This window comes from Camelus ferus, chromosome 23 (genome assembly GCF_009834535.1).
Source record: "Camelus ferus isolate YT-003-E chromosome 23, BCGSAC_Cfer_1.0, whole genome shotgun sequence".
Lineage (NCBI taxonomy): Eukaryota > Metazoa > Chordata > Mammalia > Artiodactyla > Camelidae > Camelus > Camelus ferus.
In genome coordinates this window covers 30172449-30188391 of record NC_045718.1, presented here as the reverse complement: position 1 = coordinate 30188391, position 15943 = coordinate 30172449, and the positions used below count along the sequence as shown (strand labels likewise).

The 15943-nt window shown below is 47.0% G+C and overlaps 1 protein-coding gene and 1 pseudogene across 7 annotated transcripts in view; one reads left to right on the top strand and one right to left on the bottom strand.

The window, feature by feature from the left end:
- Positions 1-12032, bottom strand: part of LOC102519659 — a 29126-nt pseudogene extending 17094 nt beyond the window's left edge.
- Positions 1-15943, top strand: part of EPHX1 (epoxide hydrolase 1) — a 36675-nt gene that overhangs the window by 7862 nt on the left and 12870 nt on the right. For 4 of the 7 annotated variants that reach the window (XM_032466595.1, XM_032466597.1, XM_032466598.1 and 1 more), the window contains 2 exons: positions 11573-11760; positions 13662-13842. In XM_032466595.1, coding sequence (XP_032322486.1) covers positions 11578-11760; positions 13662-13842 — 364 coding nt within the window. In that variant the 5' untranslated portion in view covers positions 11573-11577. Of the gene's footprint in view, positions 1-5370; positions 5390-8255; positions 8404-9242; positions 9386-11572; positions 11761-13661; positions 13843-15943 lie in introns of those variants that run through there. The other 3 variants (XM_014562109.2, XM_014562107.2, XM_006188126.3) reach the window with 3 other exon arrangements.

The following is a 15943-nucleotide window of genomic DNA, read 5'->3' as shown; positions in this document are numbered from 1 at the left end:
TGCCTTCCTTGGCAGGCTGGCCTGGAGCGGAAGGGGAACCATCTGGTTTCCCCTCTACTTGATGTTCCTTTCACCTTCCACCCAGGAGGAGCAGCAAGGCTGGGGAGGGTGGTGAGGGGCCGAGGCTGAGGAAGCACACTGACCCCCAGCCCTACGTCTCGGGGGCACACAGTTGTATGCCTGTGGCTGCCTCCCCCAGAAGAAGCACAGAAGGTTCTCAGCTCCTGTGAGTCTGAATCACTGTCAGGAAGACATGGGACACCAGGGCAGAGGGAGGAATTCCCACCTGCGGCCAGAGCTGGCCTTTCTCAGCAGGCTTAGGGCGGTGTCCACCCTCTTGGCCTCTACTGTGGGAGGACAGTTGGGATTCAGTCTGTAATGCACTTGACCCAAGGCCAGGTATGTGATAAGTGCTAAGTAGTGAGAAGTTTTCCATGACCTTAAGAGCATTTTCTGGCTGTGAGGTTGTCACCACCTGCCTGGGTTTGTTGTGGGGGAGTTGCTGAGGGAAGGCTGGCAGACACCCCACCTCATTGTGTTCATCAGCCTCCTGAGTCTGATCCTCATCTTTTTAGACCCCAAACCCTGATGTTTGCAGTGCACCCGGGATACTGGCCCATCTCTACAAACTAGGCTGAGAAGTAGGTCATCTATAATTCCTCAAGGTGAATTCAGCCATCTTTTTGTTCAAAAGTTCTGATCATTTTCAACACTGTCATTCAAAGGATTTTTAAATTCATTCCTTCAACAAATATTTACTGAACATTCAGTAAATGCCAGGCACTAGGGACACACGGGGGCAAAGCAGACCTGGCCTCTACCCTCAACTTCTACTTCCAGTGGGGGCGGCCCATACCATGTCACCTCTTGGACAGATGTGCTGGACAAGGGCTAGGAGGAAGAGGTGCGCTGTGCTGAAAGAAGCCCAGAGGAGGGAGGCTTGATCTGAAATCTGAAGGATGAACGGGAGTTAGGAGCTGAGAAGGGGTGGGAAAAGCATCGCAGACAGAGGGACCAGCCTTTCTACAAAGCCCTGCAGTAGGGAGCTGGACTACAGGGAGTCCAGGGAGGGAGCAGGTGAGCACACAGGACTGAAAGGAGATTGGAGGGGGTGGGGGAGGAGTGGTGGGCAGGTCAGGCTACACAGGCCTTGAAGGCACATTAACAAGTGTTGCTTTGTCCCCAGAGTGTCAGGAAGCTATTTAAGGGTTTGGTTTTGTTTTTTTGGGTGGGGGAGGTAATTTAGGTTTATTTTTTAGTAGAGGTACTGTGAATTGAACCCAGGACCTTGTGCCTGCTAAGCACACACTCTTCCCCTGAGCTATACCCTTCCCTCTATTTAAGGGTTTTAATAGGGGGTGTGACAGGGTCAGATCTGCATTTCCAGAAGATGACTCTGGCTGCAAAGTGTGTTGGAGGCTGCAGAGCAGGGGCGAGTAAACTGGGCTGTAGTCCAGGGAGACCACCAGAACCTGGTAACCTGGGCAGATGGTGGTGGTGGAGATGGATTTGGGATGTACTTTGGAGGTAAAGCTGCCAGAACTCCAGGACAGATTGGATGTGGGTGAAATGTAGGAGAGAGGTTTCAAAGACATGGCCTGGGTTTTTGGCTCAGCAGTTGGAAGGTGGGTACCACCAGCTACCGTGAGATGGAACCCCAGAAGAGACAAAGTTTAGGGGGACAAGTAAAACTTCAGATACACACTGAGGAACAGTCGAATTGGTAGGTAGGTCGGTGTGTGTGTCTGGAGCTCAGAGGAGGGAGGGCTGGGCTAGAGACATGCAGGTATCTGTCATTTGTACAGAGGTGGCAGCAGGAACCACATTCACGGAAAGGATGGCCCCATTTGGACCAGTTCTCTGGCAGCACTGTTTCTCTCACAGCCCAGCCAGCTTTGTTTACCCTGTTTCATATGTTCACCAGGCACCTGGCCCTCAGATGCCTGTGGGTTTCAGATTCACCTTTGTTTCAGGGGCTTCTTGGCCACTAGGGAGTCATGCAGCGACATCCCGGCCACAGCTGCTGAGAGCATTAGTGCAGCTCTGGTGCTGTGAGGTGTCTGACTCACCTCTGGAGTGGGATTTCAGGGAGGACTGTCACTCTTGTGGTTTTTCATATTTTAAAAACAGTATAATTATTTTGTTTTTCAGTAGCTAGTACCTGAACTGGGTGAAAAAATATTTTTTCAAGGTACAAAAAGCTTTTCCAGTGAAAGTTTGTTGCCTCCCTGCAGGAGGTCACTGTCGCCAGTGTCCGGGGGAACTCTCAGAGACAGCCTTCCACGTGGATGTATATGTCCTTTGGTCCACAGCAATGGCACCGTTAATCACATATCTTTTCCTGCACCCTATTTTTTTCACTGAACTATATATCGTGGAGATCTTTCCATAGCAGCATATAAACTTACCTTTTTTTTTAAACAACCTTCTGTATGTATTCACTGTATGAATGTCACAGCTTATTTCACAGTCCCTAAGTGATGAACATTTAGATTATTTCAATCTTCTGCTTTTACAAAAAAAAAAAAAAAGCTACAGTGAATATTCTTGTACATATGGCATTTTACATATGTAAATTCAGTATTTTGTGGGGATAAATTCGTAGAACTAGAACTCCTGGGCCAAAGGCCATCTGTATTTTCCATTTTGACAGGCATTACAAAATTGCTTCTCATCTCATCTAATTTACAGAAACCATCTGAATAGTTGGAGCCAAGTGGGACAAAACCCTTCTCTGTTTTCAAGAGCAATGACTCCATCCTTGACAACACCTCTTGAGGGCTCACCTACTGAACTGTGTCTGCCTTTTGAGAACATACCTTTCTGTGATTGGAGCAGCAGGAAAATGTTTCTTTATCATATAAATGTTTCAGACATGGAACAGTAATACAGCATTGAAAATTTTGAAGACTGAGCATTTGTTCCACTGGGGGACTTGATATATTCTCTTCTCCCCCAACTTTCTCAATTAGTTAGGATTATGTTAGGCTTTATGTATTAGAAAACCCAAAATAACAGTGGATTAAATAATATAGAAGTTTATTTTCCTGTCATACAAAGGAAGTTTGGGAGTAAGTAATCCAGGGCTGGGCTGGCGGCTCCATGGTGAATGCAAGATCCTTCTGTCTTTCTCCATCATCTCTGACTTCCATCCTTAAGATCACTTCGTGGTCTAAAATGGCTCCCAGAGTCCACCGATCAGGTCTGTGTCCCAGGAAGCATGAAAAGGAAGGGGAAGGGCAAAAGGTGCATGCTTCCCAGCTGACTCAGGACTCTCTACATAGTATTCTACACACATGGAGGACCCATGTGCTCTTGTGCAGGTGGTGCACTGGACAAAGATGCCATTCACAGCATTGACATCATGGATTTGTATTTTTATTTACAAGTGCTTTCTAGCAGACAGCAGTGAGGTGCCTTGTAACAAAAGCAGTACATTACATTTATTTTCTGACAGCATTTTGAGTAATAGATGTCTTTTCCCAATTCACACAAAGGTCTGAGCCACAAAATGGCTCTGCCTCAAATACACTTACAGCTCTTACCAGCACCTAATTACCCTGTCATGCTGAGCTGCAGGGAGGGCCAAGAAATGCAGTGTTTAGCTGGGCTTCTCCAACTAAAATAGCAAGGTCATAGAGAAAGAAGAGGAAAACATAGCTGGCAGTCTGCCACACTATCTCAATCTGAGGGCATGTTTGCCGAAGCAACCAAACCACCAAGGGCAGCTGCGGTGGGATGTTGGTTTTGCGTAATCTCCTGTCCAGGCCACCTTTTTCTCACACAACCATGAAATACTTATATCCCAAATATATTTCGTTACCTCACACCTCTTGGCATGTGATTTACGAAAAGGTCACCTGAGTTGCAAACAAGATTTCTGCATTAAAACTGCTAAGTCAGCTTCATCATGAGAAAGTAACAGTTTATAAAAGAGATAAAGTGGGAACTCCTTTCAGCTAATACAGAAAGAAATTAAATGTCTGCAATCCAAAGTCTGTAATCATTAACTCTTATGCTGAACATGGATGTAGATTCTTGTGGTTCTTTGCCTACACCCTCCACTTTCTTACTTTCATGCCTTTACTCTTTTCTCCCTAGATGTGTCCCCATCCCACCAGTATTTTCTCCCTGGTAAACTCCTATTCATCCTTAAAAACCCTACTCAGTGACCCCTCCTCTGTGAAGTCTTTGTGGCAGACTTACCACTCTCACCTTTGCACACTTCTCTTCCATCTGTGTACATATATTATTGTATCTATCATTGGAAGGGTGTTATTTGTTCATCTGTTTGTCTGTCCTACTAGAGCATGAACTTCAGCAGGTACAGGACTTTTTCTTGTTCCTTGTGCCTGCGAAGAATCCAGCTCATAGTCACAGGCAATGTCTGCTGAACCACCTTTTGATCCAAAAGCAAGTTTATACTTATTTTTCAAAGGCACCAATCCAAATCTCTTATTTACTTTAAAATAACAAAATGACTTCTTGTTACATCACAGACCGCATTCAAATGACAAGAAAAGAATTTCCCTTGAACTTTTAGTATCAATCTTAAAATGAATCTTATGTTTTCAAACTTGTATTTTTGCCCCAAGCATGACAGAAATACTACACGTTCAGTGAAATAGACTGGTGTTCCTTTTAGCAATACTAGAGAACTAAGCACCCCTTTTACTTGACCTCCTATATTTAAAATTGTCCTTTGCAAGTCATATCTAGAATGACAAAAGAAAAGTAAAAAAATGAATTGTTCCATTGGCATCATTTGTCAGTCTTTTAAGGATAAACGTCACCATATTGCACAACTGAGTTCTTCAACTTGAACTAATTCCTAATTTTTTCCCCAAGTCTCATAAGTGCATGCCCAGAGCGTCAATATAGAATTTAGGGACTTAAACTGCATGTAATTCCTTTTCTCATCAGAGTAGTCAATTTTTGCTCAACAGGTTTCCCTCTAAGCTCAGCCTCTTAGAACTAAATGACCACGTCCTCCAGTTGCTGTGGTTTTTAAAAGAATGAGGCTGGTTTACAACAAAAACTGCATTTTCCTTACTAGGCAAGCTAACCATTCTTTTAGGAAGGCTACTGTGGCTTCAAGAAAAAAATGCTTTCATTCATAAAATCTCCCCCTTCCCCAGTTCTCTCAGCGAAGTATTTTGCCAGGATTATGGGAAAGTGCACTAGAAACAAAACAACTGAATTAGATAAAATATATTTTTGGAAACTTTGGAATAGATCAGTTAACCTCTGATTTCAGGTGCTACCATAAGAAAGCAGACACTCTCCTTTTGTATTGTATTACTTCTGAATTTTTCATTCTCCTAAATGTTGATGTTTTGATTTAGGCAGAATATTTTCTACACCAGCAGGAGCTGACCACACGGAAGAGGTAAATATAGCTCTCCTTGGAAACGGGAAGGCTTAGTAAACAGAATTCTGCCACCTAATGCTGAGAAAGTAACTTCTCAGAACAGAGGAGTGGGGACTCCAGGGACACGTACTGCAAAACGCTGACAGCCAAGACGTACCTGGCCTTGTGTTTCCTTGTCCTCCGTGTCCGCCCTTGGGGAGGACACACGGGGAGCACAGCAGATGCCCGTGGCATGCCCTTTCCTGCTCGCAGCCTGCTTATGCACACAGTCTGTGGCAATGGCTTAGGCCTAAGTCATCTAATAGGGACAGGTATCCTCTTCTTGCCTGAAGGTTCTGCATAGTAATAAGAGGTTTATAGGAAGGGGAAGGAACACACACTAGGGAAGTACCTGCTTTGAGCCTGTGAGGTTGGCATTATTATCCCCATTTTATAGACGAGCAAGCAGCCTTCCGTGGGCCGGTGGAGGCCGTGAGAGCAGTGAGGAGAGTCTCAGGCCTGAGCTAGCTGATAACCTGGTGACCTTGAGCAGAGCTGTTTGGTCTCCCTAAGCCTTAGCCCATGCTCTCTGTCACGCTGGGCTTAGCTGTTACAGTATTCAGTTCCGTGGTTTACTGGCCACCTTTTATAAACAAGACACAGTGGGGATTTGGGGCTGAAAAGGACATAATCCCTGCCTCTCAGAAGCACACAGTTTCATGGTATAGGAAAATCCTCTCCCAGTAACCACACATAAGGACTAGAGGTGGTCTGGGTGGGGTGCATCAGAGTCCTGCCATGTCCCCCACCCGCCCGCCACACCTTTTACTGGCTGTTTGATCGAAGACAAGTTACTCAACCTTAGTTTTCTCATCTGCATCTGTAAAGTGGGAATGGTGTGAGGATTAATGAGACAAATGATGCAAAGTGCTTAGCACAGTGCCTAGAGGAAGCCACCAACCTACTACCCTCAGGCCATGAGCCCACAGGGGTAACAAGGCCCTGGGGTGGGAGTTCAGGGGAGGGCATGAATCCAGGCTGCTATAGCACGAGAGATTTTGCTGACACCTGAAGGAAGAGCAGGGTTTTGATGGGGAAACAGAGGTTGTCCTAGGATTTGGAGGTCAGTTTTGGGGGGACAGAGATACTGCCCTGTGTGGCTTCAGGCTGCAGAGTGGGGGTGCCTCTTGTGTCTGGCTTGAGTTTAGACTGTAGCTTGCAGACTGTGAGAAGAGGTGATGGAATTTCTCCCTCTCAAGAAAAGAGAGTTTGTTAAATGTAACATTGGGCTGCTGAGACTTTCACAGGCCTGACTGGGGGGCAGCAGGCTACCCTAAAGCTGGAGCATTCACATTTCTGCTGGGATCTTGGACACCACAGATGTGGAGTCATGGGTCTACCCTTCTCCCCGAGGGTCATAACCAGGAGGGCAGCTTGGGGATCCAGCTTTCTCACAGGACCAACTTATCAGTCTGCGTGCAGAGAAGCTATGGGGTTCTCTGCTCACCTCTTATCCTTGGAGATGGCATTTTCTCTTTGCCTATTTCCTTGATTCTGTGGAGGGCCACAGTGCCACCCACCTCAATTGGCCCCAGGTGTTTATTCAACAACTGCTGGTGGGATCCCTGCATCTGCCAGAACTAGGCTCGGGGCTCACTGGGATACCGTGGGGAGCAAGAGATAGCCCAGTCTTCTCAGAGCTTATAATCCAGTCTAGAGCAAGGGTTCTCAAACTGTGGTCCCTGGACCACCAGCAGCAGCCTTACCTGGGAACTTGTTAGAAATGCAGCCATACGCCAGAATCCTTGAATCGTTTAACAACCTCCCCAGGTGATTCTAACACATCTTGAAGTTGAACCGCTGACCTGCAGCATAGGTTCTCCACTGAGGACAATTTCCCCGCAGGGAACATTTGGTTAATATCTGGAGACACATTTGGTTGTCACACGAGGGAAAGGGGTATTACTGGGTGGAGGCCAGGGATGCTGTTGAACACCCTACAATGCACAGGACAGCCCTCATAACAACGAATTATCTGGTCCAAAATGGCAGTCCTGCCGGGGTTGAGTAACCCTTCCCTAGGGCAGTTACAACAGAGGGCAGGGAGTGCCCTGGTCCTCTTCACCATTTATTCCAGATGTGTTGCTCCCTGGCCACATGATCTGGGGTAAGTCACTGCCCCCTCCCTCCCTGGACTCAGTTTCCCAGTTATGAAGTGAGGGGGTTGGACTCAGGCTGCTGAGTTCCTTTTCAGCTTGGATGTTCAGTGGCTCCAACCTAGCAACTGGCCGGCTTGTGTTGGTTGGGCAGATGCAGCCCTTCTCTTCCTCTCAGGTGCCAAATGGCCCAGAGAAGCACCGAGGAGGGGAGAGCTCAGTCATCTGCCTACTGCCACTCCCCCTGTCCCAACCCAGGCTGCTGCTGCCGGAGTCCTGCTAGCCTTGGGTTTCCTGGTGAACAGTCCTTCTCCATTGTGGGCGATGTTTGCTTCCACCGGCCCAAACCCAAGGAGCCCGCCCTGGGGAGTAAAAACAAAATCACCCATTGGCCGCCCCACGCCTGCGCCTGCATTGTGCAGGGAGCTGGGCAGGCAGAGCGGCGCCGTCTCTCCTGAGCCTCAAACTTCCACTTCCCTCTACTCTAAAGAAAGCCGCAGCCCTGACCATGGAGGTCCGGAGGTCTGAGGGCAGCCGCGGGGCCCGGATCGCCGGCCGGTGGGTCTTGACCTCCCAGACCCTCAGCGCTCCCAGCTGCGGGCGTCTCCGCGCTTACTCCCCGCGGCAGGGAGCGGAGGCGGGCTAAGCCGAAGGGCAGTGTGGGCCCCTGAACTCTGATTGGTCGGACTCCGAGGCCCCGCCTCTTCTCGGGACTCGCTGACCAACCCACCTCCTTCCCCTTTCACCTCTGGTAGCGCCTGTGTGCCAGGAAGGGGAAGGTCTTCTTTATTTCATCTTTTGGCAAGTATGTTCAAGCCTGGAAAACACGCTCAGGCAGACGGCCGCGGCTTCCGTGCAGTCGTGGTTCGCCGGTGCTCTAAGGGTCCTAAAGAACAGGTATGAAGGCTTGAGGCTGAAAACAGGTGCTGAGGGGTCTCGGGTGGGGAGGGGGCATATGCAGTATGCCCAATAACAGGGGATGAATGCTTTGGCTGCAAATTCTAATCCTCACACATGCGATGTGATTTGGGGCAAGAACCTTCCCTGCTCTGATTCTTACCTTAAATAAGTGAAAAGGAAAGTCAAGTTCAATGGATTTTGGCTCCTTAGTGGTGGATTTGCATGGGCCGTAGTTTATCAATTCCTTGAAAAACCACCTGCAGACAGTCAGTGCCTTTTACATCGGGCTAATTAGCGTGCCTTACTTCGTGTGCATTTAATACCCGCTATTAAATAAAGGGCAGTTAGCAGGTGATCACAAGCTTAATCACCAAGCCGCGTGAAATCAACCCGCTTAGCAGGTGTCCCTCTTCTTTCTCCCGGCCCATTATTAACACACTGCCGTAAAGCTTGCTTTGTAATCTGAGATCAGTGGCCCTAAACACTGTCCTTGAACCAAGGACTAATATTGTTAGTATCTTAATTAGGATGCAAGAGATAGGGCTTTAAACTTTCTCCTTGAATGTGTTACTTTGTGCTGTGCCGGGCTGGCGTGGCCCACCATAATGCCCCTTGTCCTGGTTCCCTGAGTTTAGATGCAACATTTGAACACTGATCATTTCAACACTGTCTCATAGTTTGCTGCTCAAAGTCCAGGGGAGATAACCACGCTGCACACACACCAGATCTACTAAGTTGGTAGGATTGAGCAGTTGTAAAAACACAGTGGGGAGTGAGGGTGGCGCCTGCAGCCGCCCTGCCTCTCCTGCGCAGCCCTAGTGTGCAGGCTGCTTCACAAAGCAATGATCAAAGAGAACTCAGAGCTCAGGTGGACAGGTGAAAGCACTGGGATAATTCCACCCAGAAAAGGGAAAGTTGGGCATTTATATCCCAGAGAGAAGTGACAACAGTGCTCTTGGCCTCTCCGTGCTGAAGTCAGGTAAGGAGGGTGGTTTGTAAAGTTCACTTGAAGGACTGAAGAATTTAATCCCTCTTTATTTTTCATCACGATTGCAGCTCCCTTGATAATGTTCTACAAAATTTGTCTTAATAGCTTCCACTCCATATGCTGATTGCAAAAATATTGGCAAAATGCCTTTCTGCACCAGGCATTATGCTGGGCACTGGGGTCAGGACAGGGACCAGAATAGACACAGTCTTTGCCTTCCCAGCTCCAGACTATCTTGCTGTGGCCCACCTGCCAGGTGAACTGCATCCATCTGCTCCTGCTGCTGGGGGCAGCTCTGCCTTCTGCCTGTCACCTTTTCCCATGTGCTAAGCCTAGTCCTGCATTCAGATACCACAGAGATTAGTAGCTGGCTCTTTTCCATCTTGTCAAAGGGCAGGAGTTCCTAGCAGGGACGGAGCGTCTCTCTGGAAGTGAGAGAAGCCTGGGCATGTTCTCTTTTCTTGGCAGGAGCAAACCTCAGGGCCTCAGCAAGCCCCCAGCTGGGTCTTGTGGCAAATAGAGGGCATACTAGAGTGGGTTTCCTAGCAGGGTCCTCCTCCGGCCCCAGTTTTCCAAGGGAGAGTCAAGGGCCTGGGAAGGGGCTTTACCAAGGCCTCACCTGAGACTTGATGCTCTCCCCTCCAGCTGGGTCCTGACTCCACTACATCCATCGGACCTTCTGCTGGCTCTGGCCCAAGGACCATGTCTGCATTCATGCACATTTCTCCAAATGTGAACCTCAAGGGGTTGCTTCCCTAGGAATGTGCAGGACAAGGAGCCATAAAATAATGCTGGGCCAGTGGTATTGATTTGCAAGAACTAAGCTATTCTTTCTTCTGAGAAAAAAAGCAGAGCAGTCGGACAAATGGGGATTAAAACAGTTGAGTTTATATGACATGTAATAGGCAAGTCTACAGAGACAGAAAGTAGACTGGGGCCTGGGGTGGTGGAGGGGACAGGGGGCTGATAGCTGAAGGGTACAGGGTTCCTGTTTGTGAGCTATGCAGTTATGATGAAAATTTTCTAGAACTGTAGTTATTTTCATGGGATCCAGTGGGCTGGTGCACAGGTGGTAAGAGTTTACCAGAGACAAAGGATGAGAATACAAAGGGAATTAAGTGTACTGCTACAGGCAACAGCGGGCTGCATAGAAAGGAGGTGCCTGTGTGAGCTCTGAAGGTCAGTTGTTGGGATCTTTTATAAGGAGGGTCACACCAGGTACCAAGGGGTCACAAGGTGTGTGATCGGCTTGTGCACAAGTCTCTGCTTGGTCGATGTTGAGATGGTAGAGAAGGGAGGGGTCATGAAAGGGTAGGACTGCAGGTAAGGGTGCGTGACTGGTAGACTTCCAAGCATTGCATAGATGACCATTATCTCAGCCAAGGCAGGTTATGTATTAGGAAAGGAATGTTCTGTGCTATCTTTAAAGGGCAGCAGCTGGGCACCTGAGGGGCCTTGGAGCAGGAATCTGCCAAATGTCTGTGGACCGCACAGTTATGGTTGCATGTATCTGTGAATATACTAAAAATCACCAGTTTGTACACTTTAAATGAGTAAATTATGTGGTATGTGAATTATATCTCAGTAAAGCTGTTGACAACCATCTGGGATATGTGGCCATGTTTGGGCCACTGAACACCCCCCAGCCCACCTCAGATGAGCTTACCCTCCCAGCTCTTCAGACCTCCCCCCCCCCGGCCCCTTGTGTACGTCCTGAGGACAGGCCCCCAGCTCAGAGAGGGACAGCAGGGGGCATCTCCGTCTCCTCTCCTGAGCCCACCACTCAGAGAAGTCCCTGCTCTTCCCATGCGGGAAGGAGTCACGAGGGTGGAGAGAAACTTGTTAGAAGCATGTGGAGCAAAAGGCCCCTCAGAGAAACATGAGGCCTCAGTAATTCAGCCTCCGCCACCCAGGGGTGTGCAGAAGCCAACCCAGGTTCATGTTTTCCAAATTTAATTAATGAATTTCATACCTCAGTAGGATTATGAGTGATTGTTGTATCTTTTTCTGTTGCTTTCCAGTTTTTCTATGGTATGCTTATATAATTTTTTTTTTAGGTCAAAAAAGTACATAAAATCACGGTTGGGTGGGAGAGAAGTAGGGGATCTGGCCTTTCTGGCCAGGGGTCAGGGCTGCCTGGTGGGCTCTGTAGCTGATGGATTCTAACCCCGTCTGCAGGAGTCATGTTGCTGGAAATACTCCTCGCCTCAGTGCTGGGCTTTGTCATCTACTGGTTCATCTCCAAGGACAAGGAGGAGACTTTGCCACTTGAAGATGGGTGGTGGGGCCCCGGGGTGAGGCCCACAGCTGGGGAGGACGAGAGCATCTGCCCGTTCAAGGTGGAAACATCGGATGAGGAGATCAACGTAAGACACCTCTTTCCAGGTGGTGGGCAGTGGGAGGGCTGGGAGGCCCCTTCTGTGGTTTCTGAGTCTGGGGTTGGGCCTCAGGCTGGAGTTGGGACCAGGGAGGGGCTGGGGAGTGTTTTTTCATCTGCTCTTCTTCCTCGGGGCAGGTGCAGGTTCCTCGCTCACTCCACCATGCCGGCCCTTCTGCTCCTTCCTCCTCTGTCTCTTCCTTTCCCCACCCAAGACCCAGCAGTGCCCAGGCGGGAGAGGGGGTGCCAGCTGGACCCAGTTACGTGCACCAAGGGTCGCAGAAAGCAGCTGTTTTTGCCTTCTTTGTGCCCCGCTGGAAATCTTGGGAGTGAGCTTATAGGAGCAAGTGAGGTTCCCCTCGGGACCTTGGTGGAGATCCCAAGTGAAAGGCAAGGCCATGGTGACATAAAGTCCTGCAGTACAGAGAATCTGTTGCAGAGCCAGACTTGGCCAGGCGCCTACCATGTGTCAGCCCCTTGTGGTCACATGCAGTCTGTGGTCATGCAGAAGCTGAAGCTCAGAGAGGCAAAGCAATTGATCCACAGCGAGTGAGGTTAATAAGCAGAAGGATTTGGACTCGAGTCTGTCTAACTCCAAAGCTTGTGCCCCATCCTCCACACAGGGCTGGAATCAGGAAGGATGGACATGACCCGTGGGGTAGGCTGATCTGAGAGCGAGGCTTGAGCAGGGCCAGGAGGGTGGGTGGGACCTGGGATGTCCTTCCCTATCCTTTCTTTCATTCCGTGATATTGGAGAATACTGTTTGCAGGCACTGACTGCTGGGTGCTTGGGAGAGAGATCCTTCCCTCAGAGAGCTCATAGTCCAGCAGTTGAGAAAATGAATGTGCACAGAAAAAAGTTAATGACGAATTGACATAAATTCTGTAAGAAGGAAAAAAGAGACAATAAAGAGACATGAGAGCTCTGAGGAGGAAGGGATTGAAGAGCAGAGACTGGGCTGTACCCAAGAGAAACCAGACTGAGGCTCCCTTGGTAGGACTTGATGAAGTGTCAGTTCTGGACAGAGGCTAAGCCCTGGGGATGCCTCCTATAAGTGGGTTCCTAAACTCAGCATCTGAGATTCCTCAAATCTGTGTAGAGGTGACTGAAGTGCTTGGGAGGACACCATGGGAAGGGTCACATTTGAGAGGCTCCATGGACTGGCTTGAACTTCCCCTTCCTGGGGCTGGTCTTTCCGCCTGATGCCTGCCCTTGACACCTGTACCTTCTCTCCCAGTCTGTAATTCTTATCCCACCTGAGTTATACTGTATCATTCAATACTGTGTCTCGTAGTCGGCAAATCCACCCTTCCAGCTGCTTTTATACAGCCCCCATATTGAGAATAGTTTTTACATCTTTAAATGGTTGGAAAAAATGAAAAGAAGAATGATACTTTGTGACATGGGAAAATTTCATGGTATTAAAAATTCAGTGTCTGTAAATAAAGTTTTATTGGGACACAGCCACACCCCTTTGTCCACATACTAGCTACAGCTGTTTCCACGCTACAAGGACAGTGGAGTAGCTGCAGCTCAAAAAGCCTAAGATATTAATTGTCTGGCCCTTTACAAAAAAGCTTGCCAACTCCTGCTGTACATAAGCCTAGATAAATTGAAGATGCGTGTTGAGAAGTAAACCTGAAGTTGACAGTGAAGAGCACATGGTTTGGGCACAGCTGTTGTGGGAAAGCAGAGGGTTCTTCTGGGATAAACCTGACAACCCAGTATGCAAGTCTGCAGACCAAGGGTCTCCTTGTTCCATCCATCTGATGAAACTTTGCTTTGCCGCTCCTGTAGCATGGTGTCTTGTGGCAGCAGGGTTTACTCTGTCTTCTCTTGTGCTCTGCCCCACCCACCCCTCTCTCCTGGGGTCCTGCATTTTGCTTCAGGACTTACACCAGAGGATCGAGAAGGTCCGTTTAGCCCCACCTTTGGAGGACAGCCGCTTCCACTACGGTTTCAACTCCAACTACCTGAAGAAAGTCATCTCCTACTGGCGGAATGGTTTTGACTGGAGGAAGCAGGTGGAGATTCTCAACAAATACCCTCACTTCAAGACAAAGATTGAAGGTATGTTGCCAAACACCATCTGGAGGGGGATGTGTGTCACGGGAACGGCCTTCTTAGAAACCGGACGTGACTTAGACAAAGCTGGGGAGACCCAGAATCCAATTATTGGTCATTGAGAAGTATTGGTAACCTCACCATACAAAATATGCAAAAATAATACAAAATCCCAACAAATCTAGTGGTCTTTAGAGCTAAACAGGAAAACATATAAATAAATTAAAAACCAAAGAAATGCACAATCCAGTCCAAAGATGGAACAATCTGAGAGGCTGGAGATAAGACTTAGACCTGGGCATGGCCTCGGACAGCTCAGCCCCTCCTGGAGGCTTTGGAGTCCATGATCATGTTCAAGGGTGCTCAGCCTGTCAGTCAAGGGCCTAAGAAAAATTGTCCTGTGTCTCTGCAGCTATGGACTCCCTCCCAACAGAGTATCAGGTTGTCACATAACTTATCTGGAAGGGAAAGTATCTCTCAAAATGTTCTTGGAAGAGTAACCTCACAATCACTTGGGATGAGATCATAGTTTCTTTAGTGGAAAAGCATTTTTTTAACTCCAGAATGACTTGGAATCAAATATGGAAATGTTTAAGAAAATCAAACTCATACTGTTTATTTTTACAAGTTTATTTGTTTTTAACTGTAGTAAAATATGCATAACATATAATTGACCATTTTAACCATCGCTAAGTGTACATTGTTCAGTGTAATGCCACAGTGGATTAAGTACTTTTACATTGTTATCTAACCATCACCATCCTCTGTCTTCAGAATTTTTTTTTTATTTTGCAAACTGTAGCCATTAAACAATAACTTCTCATTCCCCTGCTTCTCACTCACCTCTGAAAACCACCATTCTACTTTCTGTCATATGAATTTAAATCTGAGTTCTGAATCTAAGTACCTCATATGAGTGGAATCATACAATATTTGTCCTTTTGACTGGCTTATCACATTTAGCATAATGTCCTTAAGGTTTGCCCATGTTGTAACATGTGTCAGAATTTCCTTTCTTTTTAAGGCTGAATAATATCCCATGGTATAGAAATAGTACATTTTGTTTATCCATTCACCCATCAACGGACACTTGGGTTGCTTCCACCTTTTGGCAATTGTGAATAATATTGCTATGAATATGAGTGTACAAAGATCTATTTAAGTTCCTGCTTTCTGTTATTTTGGGTATATATACCCAAAGGTGAAATTGCTGGATCAAACAGTAATTCTGTGTTTAATTTTGGGGGGAACTATCGTACTGTTTTCCATAGCAGTTGCACCATTTTAAATTCATCCTCCTAAAAAACATTCAGAGAGATTATACTTACCTTCCCAAGGCTGAAAGGCACAGGAATTGCTCAGTTTCCTAACTCTCCACCAGAGGAATACGTGTAAGTACGAAAGTCTTAACTGCTTACGTATAGTGTGTGTGTGGGGGGGTATGCAAAACGGTGTGTGAAAGAGCAGCATACTGATTCTCATTTGAGAATGGTGATGTGGATGCAATAAATACTACATTATGGACGAAGGCCTCCCAGCTTTGAAGGGTAGGTTTTCATTTATATATATTTTGGGGATAAAAAATAAGAAAATGTGTAAATTTTTTAAAAAGCGTACAGGGGGAGGGTATAGCTCAGCGGTAGAGTGCGTGCTTAGCATGCACAAGGTCCTGGGTTCAGTCCCCAGTACCTCCATGAAAAAATAAAACAAACAATTAATGTAAAAATACATAAAGAAACCTAATTACTTCCCCCCCAAAAACAAACAAAAGTGTACAAAATTCCCAATTTCTTTGTATCTTTGCCAATACTTGTTATTTTCTGTTTTTGTTTTTATAATAGCCATCTTAATGGGTGGGAAATGTTAGTATCTCATTGTGGTTTAGATTTACGTTTCTCTAATGATTAATGTTGAGCACCTTTTCATGTGCTTATTGGCCATTTGTATTTTTTCTTTGATGAAATATCTACTCAAGTCCTTTGTCCATTTTTGAATAGAGTTGTTTGGTTTTTTTTGTTGTTGAGTTTTTGGGATTCTTTATATATTCTGGATATTAATCCCTTATTAGATACATGATTTGCAAATATTTCCTCCTGTTCTTGGGTTT